The sequence below is a fragment of the Tenrec ecaudatus genome, chromosome 4, assembly GCF_050624435.1.
Source record: "Tenrec ecaudatus isolate mTenEca1 chromosome 4, mTenEca1.hap1, whole genome shotgun sequence".
Classification (NCBI taxonomy): domain Eukaryota; kingdom Metazoa; phylum Chordata; class Mammalia; order Afrosoricida; family Tenrecidae; genus Tenrec; species Tenrec ecaudatus.
In genome coordinates this window covers 82,548,325-82,569,538 of record NC_134533.1, presented here as the reverse complement: position 1 = coordinate 82,569,538, position 21,214 = coordinate 82,548,325, and the positions used below count along the sequence as shown (strand labels likewise).

Here is a 21,214-nt window from a genome sequence, read left to right as displayed (position 1 = left end):
GCTTATTAAATATTTGGGGCCCACTAATTACTTAGAGTTTTATAACAGCAATGCAACTTCTCTTCAGGGAAATGAAAAGGTGGACAAATTTTTACATACAGTTTCAGGGATTTATTGCTTGACCTTTGAAACCCAATAATAAATCCTCTAATTATCAATTTATTTCTGGTTCAAATACCCTGACTTAGATGATGCGATGCTTTCTACAGCTCTAAACCCTTCCATTCAGTGGAACTTTTGAAAAATTTGAAGATGGATGAAAATCTCTGTGTGTATAAAAATACACTACTGGCCTGGTCATGATTCATCCAAACCAAACATGAAGAAGTTAGGGAAAGGTTTAACTTATTATTAACACCCAGAGCCTGGATGGTTCAAGTGACTTGTTATCAACTGAGAATCGAAAGGTTGACAGCTTTAACTTCCACAGTGCTGTAGGAAGCCAAGTCCTAGTAACTAAAAGGTCTAGTGATTGGCTTCCATAAAAAGACAACCGAAAATCTATGAACAGTTCTACTTTGTCACACATGAGGTCACCATGAGTTGTGAACAGCAGGCGACAATAAAATAGCATCTCAGTTAACCAACCAGTTGTCATCAAGTTGATTCCTGGGCATTGTGACCTCAGGTGTTTCATAGTCAAGCAGCATTCTGTAGGGCTTTCAATGGCTGTGACATTTCAGAAGTAGATTTCTTGTGAGGCTTCTCTGTGTGAATTTGAACCGGCAACCTTTCAGCTAGGATTGAGCAGATAACCATTTGCACCACTTGGGGACTTCTCTCATTATAGTTGGAAACGTAGAAATGTATCGAGTGTTCTGTGTACCATTTTAATACTTATACCTGGGAGATAAAGGTATAAGTATTAGAGATGTGAAGTTGAAAACAAATAAAAAATGAAATCAGAAAATTTGGGAGTAGTAGTATTTTCCTCTAGTGGTTCTATGGGCCTTTCCCTTTGGAGCAACATGTACTAAGAAGCCCACCGTGCAGCATGATTGGTAAAGCATCCAGGTATCCCAGACCTGAGATTTTCACAAAGCCTGTGAAAGGGTAGCAGTAGTATCGCCATGTAATTCAAAGTTCTTTAATCTACTTTTTAAAATTCGTGCTTCAATTTAATTCAACAAAGACCGCATGACTAATATATTAAAATGATGATAATAGATATTCTCAGTGATAAAAATGGATTTTCCAGAAGCTTCATTTAAGGAATTTATGAGTGTAGTCTACACTAGAGATCAGACAAAGAGCTCCCTGGAATGCAGCGCGCACACGAAGGCTGGCAGAAACAAGGGCAGGAGTGTAAGATGCAGGAAAGGAAGAGCATTTCTGAAGCTGGGAGGCTCTGGGTTGGTTTGTGAGAGGAAACGGTCAATGTGTCTCAGATACAGATACATGGGGATGTGCTGGGAAAGAAAAAGAGGGCATAAGCAGAAAAAGACAATTTTAAAGTAGAGAAATACATTCATTCACTTCCATACATTTATTGAAGCACATTTTGTTGAGAGTTCTCTCTATACTACACATTGAGGAAAAATACAAGAATCATTGCGAATTAACTCTATTTCCCAGAAGAGACAACACAATCCAACTGGCCATGATGGGTCAGTTCTACTTATGACTCATGACGGATTTTATAGAAGAGAACTCTGATTTAAACAACTCCCATGTTGAGTTATCAGAGAAGTAAGCATATAGCCACCAGATAGGGTATAATATGAGAAGTATAAGTTGTTCTGGAATATGACTCTAGCTATGTGTCTAAATATGGACTTAATTCTATAGGTGAATATTCCTCAAATTTTCCTGATTATAATTCCTTGAAACACTGGTTAAAATATAAATTCTAGAATTCATATTCTAGAAAACATCAGTGTGCCCATGTGGATTTACTGGGTTCATCGCAGGGTGGGCCTGGCTAGAGAAGGAGTTGAGGGACTAGTTAGGCAGCTATTGTTACAATACAGCTTGATAGAGTGAGAGCCTGAAGAAAGGCAGTAGTCGTGAGGTGGTAGATGAGGCAGTCATAGGAGGGACATTGAGAAGGAAAGATTTGTAGAGTGTGCTTACAAATTGGATGTGACGGTACAGGTTTAGAGAATACTTCTACACCATCGCCTGGGGCTACTGGTACACAGAAGTGTAAGGAAACAAGAAGTTTAACTAGGAATGCACAGAGGCTGGTCTGATTAGCATACAGACAGATTGGAGAGGGGTTGTAGGAAAAAAATTGTAAATTTTGTTGGTGCCAGATCTCAGACAAGCTAGACTCAAGAGTTTTCAAGTAGTCTGAAATGCTGACCTTCATTCTTCCAAAAATACTAGAATCTTTCACCACAAAGGTGTAAGTTTCCACTGAGTTTTTATTGTTGCCTAGAGGTGATTGCCAGTGGCTGTTCAGAGACCAATTCTGCCATTTTAATTACCTTCAACTATGTATATTATTTCTCCACTTCTCCACCTCAGAGTGCATCAGAACACCTTGACCTTGTTACAATAAATCTATTGCTTCTCCTTTCTTCACTTCCTCTTGTTTTATGCAAAGAAGCCTCAATCATATCATAACGATGTGGGATTTGTTTGAACCATTTGCGTGCAAATATTTCCTTATTCTCTGGTGTTACATCTTCAACACCAGTAGGTTCTATCTTGTGTTAGTCTTTGGACTCTGGTGTCACACTCGTCTTTGACTTTGATTTGGTCTTTTAATGCTTTAAGTTGGTGCTTAGTTTGTATTAATCATTGATGTTGATTTCACTCTTTCACCTTAGTCCACATTTCATATTGAGTGTCACTCATTTAGTCTCAGATAATATCATTATGAAACCTTGTCTAGCATCACACTTGCCACATTTATAAAGATTTTATTGGGAATTCTAATTTTATGATTCAGTCTCTGGCCATTTTGGACTCCAGTGGGCTAGGGTAATGATCACCACACTTTGTAGAAAAGAAAATCCATGATCTGGATAAAGGTCAGGTCACCAATATAAGGCATCATTATGTGTATTTTCATTGTCAGCTGTATTTTGGTGTTGAGCTGGAGCCCTATGCATAAGCAGTTCTATGGTACAGGAAACCCTGCCGTAAACAAGCTGCTGGAAGAAGTGTGGCACACATGTTTTAACAGAAAGCACGTCTGATGAAGGGATAGCTCTTTATGGGAACTGCGAAGAGAGAGCTCCTAGAGGACACCTGAGAACTTGAAAATGAGTTATAAGCATGTTTGTCAATAACAAGAAAAATCAAGGAAAATAAGAATAAGACACCCCACAGAAGATATTAGTAGGCGGGGCTGCAGGTGACTGCCGTTAGTTTTATATGTGGCCCAAACAATACGAGGAAGAGTTGCTGGGCTTTGATGTAAGCACCAAGACTTTCTCCCCACGGTACCTTGACATTATAGCCTGAGAGAGAGCTGATGAGAGGCATGTCAACATATTACACATTCTGCACTCTGGTTACTTTTGGGGGTCTAATATAGTTACATTGATAATTGCTGAGCAATTCGTGAGCTAAACAAGAAAACTGTCATTTGATTTGGGTCATATTTTATTAATCTAAGTCATGCAAAAAGAAAGCCATTTCTTCATTACTCACAATGTGAAAAAAAAATTAAAGATTTACCTGACATAAAAATTATTTGTTATTTCTGAAGTTGGTTTTTCAAAAAGTCCTAAGATTCCCGAAGAGCTGTCATAAGAGTAGCTTTAGGATTTAAAAATGTAGATAGCAGTTTGAAACAAGTGAGAAGACTCAAATAACTTAGCTTGGAAGAAAATGAAACATTTTGAGGCTATCAGTTTTTAAGCGTGTGTCTATAAAGATAGTCTTATTTATTATGTGCTCCCTTAAAGGTTGTCCTGAGTTGCCAAACTGTGAGGTTATGTCTTCCAAAATATCATGTCTGTTCAAGACTTAAAAACCTAGTGAATTAAAATGTTGAATTGAAAACATGAGTGAACAATTACTTCTTCTAAGGTAGAATGAAAAATAACTATTAAATAAATTAAGCAATATGTTGTGTGGACATGCAGGAGAAAAATCAGCATTGGCCACCTCCTACAATCTCATAATCCTCACAAAACATTTTATTTTTATTAGTAACTGCCAGGATATTTGTACTTACCATGCATGTACTACTCAATTGAACTGAGCTTTAGTAAGAATAATTTCAATGACAACCTTTCATACATAGATATCTTACTTGAAATATTCTTTTTCACAAACATATGGTACTTGAACTGAGCATTGATGGTAAAAAGACTTCTTTATGTGAGAGTATCCTGGCCTAGAATAGAGTGTGAGCAAGAGGCAGGAAGGGTCTGAATTCTGATTGTGGGAATGGAAAGCTGATGGCAGTGGTAGTGGTGGTGGACATGGTGGGGGGTGGTTGTAATATAAGAGAGATGATTGTAAAATAACAAATGATATTTATGAGACATTAAAATATAGTGCTTATTACTCAGAAGAATCCATCCTGAACCTTTGCCAGTTCCGTCAATATACTTCTGCAACTAATTTTGGATGATCTGCTAAATTTTACTTGTGATGTAAAAGATACTGCTTTGTAATTTTCACATTCTATTGGTTCACCTTTCTTTGGAATGAGTATAAATGTGGATCTCTTCCAGTCAGTTGGCCAAGGAGCTGTCTTCTAAGTCTCTTGCTGAAAATGAGGAGGACTTGAAGCACTTACTGGTGAAGGTCAAGGATTTCAGCCTTCAGTATGGATTACAAGTCAATGTAAGGAAGAAAAAAATCCTCATAACTGGACCAGCACACATCATAATACACAGAGGAAAGATTGAAGTTGTCAAGGATTTGATATTGCTAAGATCCATAGTCAATGCTCACGGAAGCAGTAGTTAAGAGATCAAACAACACGTATTGGGTAAAATTACTGCACAAGAACTCTTTGAAGTGTTAAAAAACAAAGATGTTACTTTGAAGAATAAGGTGGGCTTGACTCAAGCCATGATATTTTCAATCACTTTATATGTACATGAAAGTGTGGCATTCAATAAGAAGACTGAAGAAGAATTGATGCATTTGAATCATGGTGTTGACAAAGAATATTGAAAATACTATGAACTTTCAATATAACAAGCACTTTATCAAATATAGGAATTGTGCTAATTAAAATATATAAATTTAATATGAAAATAACATCTGTAGAATTTTTTGAAATGTGATCAAATAGCTAATTAAAATTTGTAAATTTCATATGAAAAATAATGTCTGCAGAATTTTTTGAAACGTGATCAAAATAACTTTATGAATTCTTAACATGAGTACTATAGGAATACTTCTAACCAGTGGGCATCCATCAATCTCATCTCAGCAACTCTCCCCGAGGAAGAGGACTCTTAAGGGAATGAAACCTTAGCAAACAGATAACAAATACTTTTAGAAATAATATTGGGGGTGGGGTTTTGTGGAACTTTACAAAGCAAGTTAGGTTCTCATTTGACAATTTCTGCACAAATTGTCTAGTGACATGGTGACCTTTGTCACCCTATTCTGTTTTCCCTTTGCCCCTTTTTCCGTGGTCTGCTTTCTCTACCCCTTATGTTCTCGCCTTTGCTTTTGAGAAACTGCTGACCTGACGACCTCATGCTGATAGTTGTTAAGCAGAGCACCCATTTTGTTGGTAATGTCCTTTCCTGTGTGTGTCTCACTCTGTTATTTCACTGGACTGTGATCTCAGAGGAGAATCTCAGTTGTAGGTTTAAAGAGTGTCTCTGGGCGATAGTCTCATGAGTTCCTGTGTTCTCTACTGTTCTAGGTTATCTGGCTTTTTCTTATATCTAAGAATTTGAGTTTTCCATATTTTGTCTTCCATTCTATCTAGAACCAGCTGGTATGGCCTTGGTCAGAACCATTAGCAATGGTAGCCAAGAGCCATCTGGTTCTTGCTGGAGTAGGGTAGATAAAGTTGTGGCTCTGAAAGACTTGGTCTTCTTTGTGTTTTTGGTTACTTTTTACTGCTTGGCTCCTTGCAAACTGAGACCTGTAGGTGTCCTATTCATGGCACAATAATGCAGACCATAATTTTTGTTAATTGTGTTACTCCAGTTGATTCCATGCGTCTAAGTATTAAAGCCCTGGAAATCAATGCTGGAAGACATTTGGTTATGTCTAAGGAATAAATAGATTGGCTTGCATTCACATATTTGTATTGACACATACCTGTAGATACTTTGAAGAAGCTCTGGAAGCATAGTGGATTATATGTTGAGCAGATGACCTCAAAGTCAGCAGGTCAATTCCACCAGCTGCTCCAAGGGAGAAAAGATGACATTTTCTGCTCTCATAAAGGCTTGTAGCCTCAGAAACACACAGGGACAGTTCTACTCTGTCCTATGTATTTGTTGCTAGTTGCCATGGAATCCGTTCCAATTCAAAGATACCCTATGTACAACAGAAAGGAACAGTGCCCAGTCCTGCTCCATCCAAACAATTGTTTGATGTTTGAGCCCATTGTTATAGTCACTATGTCAATAGAACTTGCCAAGGGCTTTCCTCTTTTTCGAAGTCCCTCTACTTCACCGAACATGATGTTCTCCACCAGGTACTCCTTTTCCTGACAATATGTTGATAGCACATATTCTGATCTATATGATTGTTCTAAGTCCAAATCAACTTGATCGCAATGAGTTTGGTTGACTTATAAGTCGATTTGTGATCGAAGCAAATCATTAGTCTTTAGAGAGAGCATGAGCTACAGAAATATTTACAGAAACTCTTTTTCTCTTTTCTTTTTAACTAATACAAGAGATCAGATAATACTAATATGTTTTCTCCAATGGTATTAGTAATTTTTAGGAGCCCTTGTGTCATAGTATGTTATGCTTTGTGCGGCTAGCAGTACAGTTCAAAATCCTTAGCCCCTTTGTAGGAGAAAGATGAGACTCTACAGTCCTGAAAAGATGTACTTCTCAGAAGTCCACAGGGAGAAGTTTCTATTTTTCTTATACAATTACTGTGAATCTGAATTAATTTGATAGTAGTGATTTTAAAATATATGTCATCATTATATATTACATCAACCTTTGTCAATTCAATCAGTGCCCTTACAGAATTCATCAACTTGCAAAGGGCATATATTTGGCTGATTTTTATCTTCTGCTTTTATGTATTTTTTCCCCAAACTAAACCTTACCGCTGCTTTATTGATAGTGGCAGGATAAAGTTGCAGCCATGAACAAAATTTGAAGATTTAAATTTTAAAAATTTAAATGAATACTCATAAATATATTTTCATGATTTAAAATGTATTGGTTAATGTACACAGAATATATGTAATTACATGTGATATATACAGCAGAATAATATCATAAGCATATGAAATCATCACTAAAATCTAAAACTAGATCTAGACTATTAATTTGTATACACCTATGTATTCCTTTTTAAACCCCCTTTTATTCCCCTGCCCAGGTGAATGCTTTTACATAGTTAATAAAATACTGGTAAAGGTATATCTGGTATTATCTGTCTTCAACCAAGATCTCTCTTGGCAACCATATTCCTTGTTCCACATCCTTTTCTGAAGCTGACATTAATTCTTGTAGCTCTTTGTAAAATGTATTGCTGCAACCACGTAACAATTATCTTCATATTATTGTCTAATTTTCCACTGCATTGTTTTTTACTATAGTTGTGGTTTGAAATGTCTGATATATTCTAGAATCAATGATTTCACCGTTTGTCCCCTCAATCTTTATCATAGATTAAGTGTTAGTTCATGCTTCAACATTAATAGAATCCTCACTTCCCCTTCAGAAAGTGGCTCTTTCAAACTGGTGTCCTATCCTTCTTACTGCTTCAAACTAGATCCTACCCAGATGTGCTATAACAAGTTAGTATGAGTTTATCTTGAAATAGCTTGCAAAAACATTTATTTTGGGTTATGGGGAGAGTCATTAAGATAGGTTTCTAACACTGTGTGTTAGTATGGGTAGACTAGAGAAACAAATTCATAGACACTTATATGTGTATAAGAAAGAGGTTTATACACAGGAGCAATTGAATATTGAGAAAACACCCTAGCCCAGCCAAGATCAAGTCCATAAGTCTGAGATTAGCCCATATGTCTGATACCAATCTATAGATTCTTCTTCAGACTCACAAAAACACATGTAATGATGCTGAATGCAGGAGGATCACAGGCCAGTGGGTGGAAAAAAGTCTTGAGGTAGAGGCATCTCAGCGCTGGCAGGAGTCTCCACGTGGCTCCTTCCGCTCCAGGACTAGCGTAGCTCCATGTGTCTTGTCAGCAAGCATGCCTCACAGACAGTGAACCTGTGTCTTGCCTCCAGTGAGCTATTTTTCTCTGTAACACCTCCAAATGCGGTCATCAAACTGTAATATGATTGTCAGACTAAACTCCACTCCTTCACTTAATCCTTTCAAATTGACAACAGATTACATAACTACCACACAGTGATTGTGCAATACGTTTTTAAAAAGACAATTAAAAATAGCCTTTTATTTCAGAGTAGCTTTATTCTTACAGAAAATTTGTAAAGGTAGTCTACACTTCACTTTTCCCTATTGTAAACATTAGCATTACCACAAACATCACATTACTATGAGCTAAAGTGTATAATCAATTGATGTTAAGTCAATTCTGATTCATTTTAAAACAAACAAAGGAAAAAACTCAACTTCACTACCATCTAGATGATTCTGACTCCTATACACAGGACAGAGTAGAAATGCCCCTGTATATTTCTGAGATTGTAAATCTTGATGGGAGGAGAAAGCCTCATCTTTTTCCCTCATAGTGGCTGATGGTTTTGAACTGCTGACCTTGATGTTAGCAGCCCAAGTCATACTCCATTGCAACACCAAGGCTCCACAGGAGAAAGATGAGGCTTTCTGATCCATACACACTCACTATCATTGACTTGATGCTGACTCATAATGACCCTATAGGGAAGGGTAGGACTGTCACTCTGAATTTTTGAGACTCTAGGGGAGTAGAAAGTCCTCTCTTTCTCCCTCGGAGTGACTGGTGTTTTTGAATTGCCACCTTTGCTCATCGTAGCCCATTGAGTAACCACTATGCCACCATAGGACTCCTATAAGCTGAACAGACCTGTCCCAAACTGTTTTCCAGGTTGTGATCTTTATGGAGGCAGACTGCCACATCTTTCTCCCATGAAACTTATACCAGATTCAAAATTCCCTAGTTTTAGATCATGTCCCCTTTGTGTCCCAGAATACCACATTGATACCATTTTTCATGTATTCATCCTGTTTCCATAGGTTAATTATCATTTTCTATTACATTGAGTATTCATTACGATTTCTCAGACTCATCTTGTTTTAGTTACTTTTGACAGTTTTGAGGTGTACTGGTCAACTGTTTTGTCGAAAGCTCCTCAAGGACTTTAATTGTTCTTTAAAAAATTCATACATATATTACAGTTATGGGTTTTGGGAATTTCATAGGTGACACAGTTTGCAATTGACTCTTAAGCTAAAGCTTGGTGGTTCAAACACTCAGTAGCTTTGTGGAAGAAAGGTCTGTAAATTTGCTTCCATAAAGATTACAATGAAGAAAATCCTCTGGACCAGTTCTACTCTTTAATACGTGGGGATACCATGAGTTGAAATGGATGGCAATACATTTTATTGGCAATATGTATTGCACATCCATTTCAACTCATGGTATCCCCACGTATTATAGAGTAGAACTGGTCCAGAGGATGGGTTTATAGTTCTTGGAGGAAGACCATAGAGGTAAAGTGCCATTCTCTGCAGGCCATACTTAGAGTATGCACTTTCAACATGATTTTTTATTGTTTAAATTAACTTTGATGACTTGATCAAGGTAGTGTTAAGGTTTGCCTCTTGGTTTTCTCCTTTTAATATTGTGCTTTTTGGAAGGTAGTCACAGTATGTACCCAAGAGATGGGAATTTATGTCCTAATTCTCTGAAGATAGAGGATCAATGTGTATGTCTTTTAATTTTTCTGAAAGGGTCATTTATCTATCTTCTCCTTCATTCATTAACTCTATTTATTTTGTAATTTCTATCAACATAGATTCATGGTTATTTACTTTGTACTCTGGTATATGATTCCATATTATGATATTTATTTTGTAACTCAGATTGCTTCAAATTTGACTAATGGCAATGCTTCCCCTTCTTCTTGTGTCTCTTGTTGTAGGATCTTAAAAAGCATGTAGAAAATGGCCCTGGTAGGACAAGGTGTGTCAGGCTCATCTTGTGTATGTGCTGCCCTAGTCCTCGCTTCCTTTTATTGGTGAATTGTAAAAGTAGCATCTGTGTGGTGTATACTCATCGCTATTGAACTATCTTTATTTTTAGGCCTTCTCAGAAGACAGACCAAGGACACACATATGTGTGTATAATATACTGTATATATAGAGATATCTGTAAATATTTCTATATATAGACATCTGTGTGTATTCTAAACTAAACATAAATTCATATTGATAACTCTACTCCCATATCATATGGCTTATTCTTGTCGCCTCTCTCCCCTGACTCCACCTTTTACTCCAATAGTGAAAATCCTGGCTTTCACAACCACCATTCATCTACTTAACTGTCCAACTCCAGTATACATGTATTGGGGTTTTAGAATTGTTAACCTGTACCCCTATGGAAAACATATTTACTAGATGTAGTAAATTACTTATTTGGAATTTATTAACCTTGAGTTTTACATTCCTACTTGTTCATATAGTTACTCAGCAACTTTATCTCTCACTCTTTTCTCTTTTTTTTAAAACATTTTATTAGGGGCTCATACAACTCTTATCACAATCCACACATATACATACATCAATTGTATAAAGCACATCCTCACATTCCCTGCCCCAATCATTCTCAAAGCATTTGCACTCCACTTAAGCCCTTTGGATCAGGTCCTCTCTTTTCAATGAAATTACTTCATTTTTCTAATACAGTTAGATTATTTTGTCACAGTCTACATTTTATCTGGGGTCCCTCTGACCATCTAAGCAACATTTTTTAAAGCATATATATTCAGGTTCATTGTTTGTTCTACAACAGTTTTCATGTTCAGAAATGCTTTTTGTCATCTGTCCGTCATTATAATATCATTAAAGAATAATTTCATACCGTGCTTTACCTGATCAACCCTGTTCCTACTTTCCAAAACTCTGAACCCTAGCACTACTAATCTTTTTCCTATCTCTCCTGCTTTACACCACCCCCCCCATGATGCCATATAAATGCTATCATATGGTACATTGCCTTTTCAGAATAACTCCTTTCACTTAGTTCTACACATTTAAGAATAATCCATGCTTTTGTGTGAATCAATAACTCATTCTATTTTATTGTGGAATAGTGTTCTGTCATACAAGTTTATCATAGTTTGTTTATCCATTTCCCTATTGAAGGCATCTTGGTTGTTTCCATTGTTTCAATGAGTAAAATTGCTGTAAACATTTGAATGCAGATAAGAAGTCAGTTTTCAAGATTTCCTCTGACTACCTTGTATGCTTTTCTTTGATTTGCATATTTATAGAAAATTTTAATCAGGAAAAATGTACATATATATATATATACAGAGAGAAGCTGTTTATATATGCATGAAATCTTGCATGACATTTTTATTTATTTTATATTGCTTCACAGATATTCAAGAATTCTATGAGTTGACATTGCTAAATTCTCAAAAAAGTTTTGAGCAAAAGATAGAAGAAGCCAATCAAGTTGTACAAAAATGGGAGAAGACATCTCTTCTTGCTTCACACTGTGATAACCTTCAAAAATCTTCAGAGGTATGTTATTTAAGATTCTGAAAAAAACTGAAATTATGATGAAACATAGCTATGCTGACAATGAAGTAGTAGTGGCAATACAGTAGTTTTAGTAGTTGATTAAACTATTATCAATCTTGACAACAACACAGCAATTATGATGACCAACATATGGCAATGATCATAGTAGAGATGCATGCTATGCTACTGGCACTCTTCATGTATGAAAATAAGGTGTAGAGAGGACGCTATTCTTCATATCATAAAACATGGGTTATGTTATGAATACTGCCATAGTTTGAGCTGAATCAGGTGTAATAATTATGGTTTATTGTGTCAACCTGGCCAATGAACACCTGGGATTAATTGAAGGGTGGAGAAATTAAATGGCTTGGTGAGCCTTGCTTTTCTTGTTCTCTGATGGTCAGACCAGTGTGCAGCTGCTAGTGTGCAGTGTGCAGTTAGCTAGTTCTCTGCCTCAGCTGGCAAAGCTTACTTCCTGCGAGACATCCCTGAGGAGAACCCACATGGACCTACTCTGATGCAGCCCTGGGTGCTGGAGTAGCCGTTGGAGACCTCTGCCAGTGCTGAAATGCTTATATGCTCCTCGATTCAGCTTTGCCCCTGCAGTCATCATCACTGCATGTGTTTTGTGAGATTGAGGAGGATTTTGTAGATCAGTCTTAGACATATGGGCTAATGTCGGACTTATGGGCTTGGACAGAACTGGGTTGGGATGCTTTCTTAAAGCACACTTACCCCTTATATAAAACCCTCTCTAATAAAATATGAATGTGTGTGAATTTTGTTTCTCTAGTCTACTCAGACTAACACAGCAGGTTTTAATTATTATGTAATTTTAGAAAATGGTTCCAGGCTTATTAGATTAATAAAATGCTTAGTGGCATAGGAGAATGTGATCTATGGCTGTGATCTTCCTCAAGATAAAAATCCAGTTGCTATTGAGATAACTTTGATGTGGATATGGAGTTAGACTTCTTTGAGGATGGAATATTTACATAAATTATTTGGAATTCTTTTATCTATTCAATTCTATATTTAGAAATTCTGGGTGGTACAAATAGTTAAGTCCTTGGATAGTAATGAAATGTTAGCAATTTAAACTTACCCAGAAGACCTCAGAAGAATGGGATGATGATCTGCTTCTGGACGGACAGAGCCAGAAAAACTCACTGAGCACAGTTCTACTCTGCAGTGTGTGGGGCTGAGAAGAGTTGGAATCAACTCGACAGCAACTGTTCATCTCTATAGTGGTGTCCCATGTACTAGCATGTGCATCAGGTGATTTACTGGGAGGGGTAACAAAAGTAGTACAACTCTCCTGTACATGTATCTCTTTTTAGTACATTTTAATATATTTGTGTTATTTATATTATATAGTATATTACCAGCAATGTATATGTATCTAAGAAATAATATAGAGCAATTAGAGTTGTATGCTCAAAATATTTTTACAATAGAATAGTGGGGTCAAAATATTTGGATACTATTGGAATTAATAGTGACCAACGACTGAGGCAAGTTTGGCATGTCTCAGGTTCACACCAGACTTTTAATAAGGAGGGAAGGCCACATAAATGATATTTTTAAATGATGGTCAGTACTTTGAAACCAAGTAGTCATAATATACACACTGGCACACATACACTTACAAATATGTATATATATACACACATAATTATTTCATAATATAAATATTGGAACTTCAAAAAGTTCAATGGAAACTATACTAAAAGATAAATAGATTTTAAATGAGCTTTTTGAAGTTCTATATGTATATACATATATATTTTAATATATTATATTTGATTGTGAGGCCAATAACTTAGTTTATATCTTCCAAAAGGAGTTACTTAATTGGCAAACTAATGTATAACAACTTTGTGAGGTGTACAAAGTATTCAAAGGCATCAAAATAGAAATAAATCCTAATTTCAATGCATAGAAGTCATTATTTTGCCCTTTTTGTCTTCTTTGGTACAAATATATGTACAAAAAGTTCATTCCCTATATGATATTATTAATTATTTTTGAAAATAAAGGTTTGTACTTCATGATGACTTCCTGTAAATTTGTGGTCCCATAAGGTTTTCATAGAGTCTGGAAATCCCAATTGAAGAATGAGAAATAATGCAACAGCTTCCACATGCAAAGCACAGATCACGTGTATACAAAATGATTGTACTTCCAGGGCACAATGGCACAGCATACTCAAAGAACTGATAATGCACATTTTGATAGTCATAATAAGCACCTATGATGTTGCTTTATGTATATACTGTACCACACTTTCTATCTAAAAAGTTTACTATGTAACATTGTATGCTTCCACTTAGTAACATGTAATTTCATGTATCACATGTCTCTTCAGTGTTGTAACATTTTCTCTGTTAAATTTTCTTTTGGAAAAATGACCTGAAGTGTATCATGTCTTTGAAACACAGCAAAACCAATGCCGGTGAGGTGATAGAAGCAGCAAGAAGTAAAAGACGGGATCGATTTGAAAGTTAAACAAAAGTTTATTAACATACATGAAGTTGGAGAATCAGAGAACGTTACTGTTTGTGTTTTAAACATGTGACCCTCTACATAAATGATTATCCCTCAAAACTAATACAAATTTATCTAATTTCTGTGAATGATCGGCTCCACAGACCCAAGCCCTAGTGTTTGCCATTGCCTCATATGCATGTGAAAGTTGGACCTGAAATAAAGAAGATCAAAGGCGAATCGATGTATTTGAATTGTGGTCCTGGAAAAGAAGATGGAAAGTTTGGGGACTGCTGAAAGAACAAACTAATCTCTCTTGGAAGTAATTGGGCCAGAGTGCTCCTTAGAGGCAAGGATGGGAAGACACTGTATTAAATACTTAATAGGGCCTAACAACAACATAGATGACAGTGGAAGACCAAAATCCATGTGTAGGGTCCCTACATGGATTAAGGCGCTGGTGGATCGCCTCCAACCACAGTGGAGGGATGGGAATAGCCTTGCTAGCAGATAGAGGATCATGGCAGGTGTAGGTAGGTTAAAATGTACACCTTATCATTTGATCTCCCTTTGGACCCATGTTAAAGTTGTTTTAGTTTTTAATATTTTCTGCTTTTCTTTGATTGAGGTAATTCTGTGGGTTGGTCAATCTTTGTTATTGTTGTTTGTTTCCTGTTTGTATTTTGCATGATTTTCTGCGTATGAAATCCAGGATGAATAGATTTCTAGAGACAGTAACTGGATATGGGAATTATAGAGGAGGATAGGGAGAAATGGAGAACTAACAACAAGGTGAATCAGAAGAAAATGTTCTGTGAAATTGACTGCGATGATTATCACACAAATCCACAATCTGTTTAATATGATCGAACAATTAATTTGTATTCTATGTTAAATATATGCCAATAAAAACTATTAAAAATAGATGGATATTTTAAGACCCATTATGCATATTTTCAGTACTTTACAGAAAGCTACTACCTACCACTAGTATTTGAAATGCTTGCCTGTCTAAACCTTGTTGTTTGGGCTACATGCCATCAATTCAGGTATGATTCATACCGACCCTAGGAACACAGAACAAAATGCTGCTTGCTCCTGCACGATCTTCACAATTATCCCCGTGTTTAAGTTCATATTTGCAGCCACTAGGTGAATAAATCATGGTGAGAATCTTCCTCTTTTTTACTGCCCCTCTGCTTTATGAAGCATGATGTCCTTCTCCAGGATATCTCCTGATCACATGTCCAAACTGTATGAGAAGTCTCACCATCCTTGCTTCCAGAGAGCAGTTTGCTTGTACTCATTCCAAGACAGATGTGCTTGTTTGCATGGCGGTGCAGGGTACTTTGTACTCTAGTTTGCCAGCTCCATAATTCAAATACATTGATACTCTAAAAAACTCACCACCACCCAGTCAATTCTGACTCACAGTGACCATATGAGACAAAGCAGAAATACCTCTGTGGCTTTCCAAGACAATAAATCATTACCTTGTGGTTAGCATTGATTCTTCTTCTTCTTTATTCAGTTCCAAATTTCACCTGCATATGAAAAATTGGAAATACCATAACTTGGGCCAGGCATACCTTAGACCTCAAAATAGTATCCTTGTTTTCCAGCACTTTAATGAGCTCTTGTGCAGCAGATTTACCCATGCCATGTAATGCATTGTTTGAGTACTTGACTGCTGCTATCCACAGAGGCAATTCTACCATGCCCAAATAGGGTCAGAATAGATTTGATGGCCATGAGGTGAGGGTCCCATGAATATTGATTGTGTATCTGAGCAAAATGAAATCCCTGACAACTTCAATCATTTCTCCATTTATCATGGTGTTGTCTATTGGTTCAGTTGTGAGGATTTTAATTTTATTTACATTGGTTTTTAGTCCATCCTGAAACCTGCAATCTTTGATCTTCATCAGCAAGTATTTCATGTTCTCTTTTCTTTCAGAAAGCAACTTTACTGGCATATGATATTAATACTGCTTTTCAATACATTCCTCATTCTGTTGGGTCTCTTTTCTTTGGAGTGGACACCAATATGGATTTCTTCCAGCTATCTGTCTTCCAAATTTTTGGCTAAGTGAGTGAATCCTTCCAGTTTTTTCTTCAGAGTGTTGAGATATTTCTCTTGGCGTCCCACCAAATGCTTTAACCTTGCCTTTCATTAATGTCTTTAGTGTAGCTTGTTTTTTTCCCCTTCAGAACCATTAATTCTTGGTCTGATGCTAACTCTTGAAATGTTTGAATGTTGATGAGTTGTTTTTGCTACAATGACCATGTATTTCTTCTATGTTCTTTTGAGATTTCCTTCATCATTCAATATTTTGCTCACAGAAACTTTTAATATTGCCAAATGACACTTCAGTTTTGTCAGTTTTATATATGCTCAGCATTTTCTTCTTTTCTTGGTTTTCTAACTCCAGGTCATCACATTTTGTTATAAGATATTATTTTGTTTTCTTGTGTTTCTCTTTGAAGCATTCTATTCAGCTCTTTGACTTTCATCATTTCCCCCTATTTGCCTTTGCTACTATATGATCAAGAGCAAGTTTCTGAGACTCTTCTGACAACCCCTTTGGCCTTTTTCTTTTGTGTCTTTATAATGACCTTTGATTTTTTTCTTTAATTTAAAGAATCTTTATTCCATTGGGACCTACATCTATAAGCAATATCCAGTCTAATTTCATCAAAGTGTAGCAGTTTACACTAGTTCACAGTATCAAATATCTTTCTCTTCATTTAGTTGGGTATGGTCATTAGGTCAAATGGATGCAGTAGAAAGCCTAGAACAGCTGTTCTCAACCTGTGGGTTGAGACCTCGTTAGGGGTTGAAGGGTTGCCTGATTCACAACAGTAGCAAAATTACAGTTATGAAGTAGCAACGAAAAAAGTTTTATGGTTGGGGGGTCACCACGCATATTTGATGTACTTGATGGCAGCACACAGCTCATGAGGTCTTCTGTCATTAGTGTTCAATGAGTCAAATTTGTTCTTAAGAGGCTTTTGAAATTCAGGTGGTATATACTCAAGGAAATATTTTGGCTCTTGTGGACTTGTTTTAATTTTATTCAACTTCAGCTTATATTTGAGCAATTATGATCTTTTCCACAGTCAGCCATTGACCTTATTTTGTTTGCTGATATTGAGCTTCTCCATACTTGGTCCAACAGATGTAGTCAACTTGATTTCTGTACATTCCACCTGATGATGTCCACATGTATAGTCACTGTTCATGTTATTGACAAAAGGTATTTGTAATGCAGGAGTCATTAATCTTGCATAATTCTATCATTCCATCTCCTGCTTTGTTTCTTTTACCAACTATGGTTCCTTCCTCTTTGCTTTCAATGTTTGTATCCCAATCACCCATAATTATCACTGCCTCTTTTTTTTTTAAATCACTATAACTTTATTCCATATTTGATCAATTTCAAACTGAAGAAGTTGGTAGAATTCTTCTATTTCTTCATTACTAGCTTTAGTTGTTGGAATATAAATTTGAATAGTAGTTGTGGTGGTAGTAATATAATTTCATGTCTACTTGATAAATACGTATAGAGGTGGGGTCTGGTTTGTCATTCAGGTCACAGCCAGATGATGCCTCCTGTGGGCACGGTCTTCTTACGAGGATTCTGGGAACTTCCTCTCTTTTCCTTGCAGGCCACCCTCTTTCTCTAGTTCACTTCCTGCTGCTGAAACACTTGGAGAACTGTAGGAGCCACATGGTGGCCCACACCAGTACTGAGATGTTTCTTCTGCCACTGTATCCACAAGACTTTTCACCCACAAGCCTGTGATCTTCCTGTTTTCAGCATCATTACATGTCTGAAGGGGAATTTATAGATTAATATTAGACATATGGGCTAATATCAGACTGATGGACTTGATCTGAATTGAGCTGGGATACTTTCTCAATATACAATTGCTCTTTGATATAAAGCTCTCTCTTACAAAAAAAAAATGAGTCTCTCTGGCTTTGTTTCTCTAGTCAACCTGACCAGTACATTGTATTAACTGTATATCTTTGTATTGGTATAGATAGTGTCCTTTCACAGACAGCATTGTACTTCAACATAAATCTTGAAATATCCTTTTAGAAGATGAAAATGACAACATTACTCTTGAATTTGTCATTCCTTGTGTGTTAGTCTGGTTTGACTAGAGAAACAAATCCATAGATACTCATTTATTTCTAGGAAAGAGTTTTATATCAAATAGTAAATGTACAAGTGGGTACCCTCAAAAAATGGAACTTTTATTTCAAAGCTATATATTTATAATTTTTTACTAAACAATCTAATCAACTTTAAAGTACTCTCCATTACACTTAACACATTTGTCAAATCGGCTATTCCATTCTTGTAAACATATTTCAACCTCTCCTGTCTCGATGGCTAACAGAACCTCCCTCATTCTTTTCTTCACCTCTTCTACTTCATCAAATCGTTATCCTCTCATGTTCTTCTTCATTTGTGGAAACAAAAAGAAGTCTCACAGAATGAGATCAGGTGAGTAAGGTGCGTGGGGCAAGAGAGGCATGCTTTTTTTGTTGTTGCCCCAAACAGGCATCGAGATGGCTGCACAGGCAGGTGCATTGTTGTGGTGGCAAAACCATTACCCTGTCTGTCACAAATCAGACCTTTTTTGTTGTTCTTGCACACTATTATGCAATCTTTTCAGAATCTCTAAATAGAAAGTTTGATTAACAGCCTCACCTGGTGTAATGAACTCCAAATGCACTATGAGTTGACATTTTTGTTCGTTCAGGAAGTTGATGGACATCCAGAATGAGATTTGTCATCAGTCAACATTTCACTTCTTTTGAAACAAGAAAACCACCTGAACACTTGACTGTTCCCCATAGCACTCACTGTCCCTATAAGCTCTGTTCAACATCACAACAGCTTCTGTGGCATTTTTCCCAAGTAGGAAACAAAATTTCACAGATGCACACTGTTCTCTTAAATCAGCCATCTCACCCACACACTAAAAATGAGATTTAAGTGAAAATGCTTTCATGAAAAAATTCACTGTTACCAGAGAGAACCTTCCCAGGGGATGCCACTGGGTACACTTACTCCAAGTGAGTTGGTCAATGTTTGCCTATCAGGAAAAATGTGTATTATGAAAGCTCTGCTGTGCCCAGTGAAATTATTTTTTTGGGTTCCCCTTGTATTTTAAGAAAACATCCCAGCTTAGTTGAACTCAAGTCCATAAACCCAATATTTGCCCATGAGTCCAATACTAGTCCATAAATTATTCTTCAGACTAATACAGAATATACAATGATGCAAGATGCAGGAAGATCACAGGCCAGTGGATGCAAAGTCTTGTGGATCCAATGGCAGTGGAAGCATCTCCAGGACTCTCCACAGGTCTCCATATAGCTCCACATGGTTTGTCAACAGGAAGACCAAGGCAGAGAGAGAGGGAGGCTGGCCTCCAGAGAGCCATTTATCTTGGCGGCCCTCCAATGAAGCTGCAACCTGATCGGCAGGCTAAGCTCCACCCCTTCACTCTTAATACCCTCAAGTTGACATGAGCTATGTAACTACCACACCTTGCATAGTAAATCACATGATTGTCTGATTCATTTGTGTGGCCAACACAACTGCATTTCAGCTCACAAATGCCTAGGATACAAGATTGTGTGTGTTTCATTTCATTTTTGCCAAATTTTTATTAACTTAGATTCATGTTTGTTATATAATGAGTCCAATTATTAATAAATGTTTCCAATTGTTTCTCTTCACTTTGCAGTCCCAGTGTTAGACTGGGTTGTCTAGAGAAACTAACTAGTGACATTTATCTATGCAAAAGAAAGAATATTATATCAAGAAATAGCTTTACATATAGAAGACACCCTCAGCCCAGTCCTACACAAGTCCACAGGCCCGATACTAGACCGGATGTTCTTTAGACTCTTTAGCAGATAATGCTAAAAGGTGAAGTGGGTAGCAAGTATATATCACAGGGTGGGGGGTGCAGAGTGGGTTGGATTCAAGTTCAGTGGAAGCAAGGCAGAGCATTTGCAGGTCTCAGGATGGAGCTGTAAGTGGGTCTCAGGCCCAAATGGGGCTACTCCTAGAGGCAGGCACATAGTTCCAGCAAACAGGATGGCAAAGGGGCAAAGAGAGAAGCAGTTCTCAATGTCTCTCATTCTTATGCAAAAGGTCACACCCCCAGGGATTATCATCAGGGCACCACTTGATCAACATGTTGGGCTATGACCTTACCTCCTCACAGGCACAATCAATTTGTCATGAAATCCAAAGACCACAGTCCTGAAAGCTTAGATCTATATCATTATGGTCACCTCTTCTTTAAGAAGGCAGCTGTTCTTCTGTCATGTTTTGAGTGTCTTCCAACCTGAAGGGCTCATTTATGACACTATATCTGACAACGCTCTGCTGCTACTTATAAGATTTTCAGTGTGTGACAGTGTTCCATTGCTATTCATAAAGTTTTCCATGGCTGATTTCTCAGGAGTAGACTTCATCTTGTCTGTTTGCCGTACTGCGGTGTCTTGCATGCGCTGTGATGTTGGAAACGATGCCAGCGATATATCAATACTAGCAGGGTACCCCAAGGGGAATAGATTTTCAGCAGAGCTTTCAGATTAAGAACAGACTACAAAAAAGGAATAAGCCTACACTTCAGCTGCGATCCACATGGTTGGCAATTTGAAACCACCAGCATTCCATGGGAAAAGATTGGGCTTTCTATTCCCATAACAGTCAGAAGCCCACAGGGGAGTGCTATGAGGCAACATTGACTCAATGACGGTGAATGGTTTAGTGGCATTAATATTAAAAACACTTTTTGGGGTCAAATTACAGATAAAATTGTTGTCCTTAAATTGCATTTGTTTGCTCATTAATTATACTGGATTTTTTCTTTTTATTATTATATATTTTTT

General features: G+C 37.0%; 1 protein-coding gene across 1 annotated transcript in view; it reads left to right on the top strand.

Annotated features, from left to right (window-relative positions):
• DLG2 (discs large MAGUK scaffold protein 2) overlaps positions 1-21,214 on the top strand; it is a 2,300,776-nt gene that overhangs the window by 313,136 nt on the left and 1,966,426 nt on the right. The window contains exon 3 of the mRNA XM_075548681.1: positions 11,651-11,796. Coding sequence (XP_075404796.1) covers positions 11,651-11,796 — 146 coding nt within the window. The remainder of the gene's footprint in view (positions 1-11,650; positions 11,797-21,214) is intronic.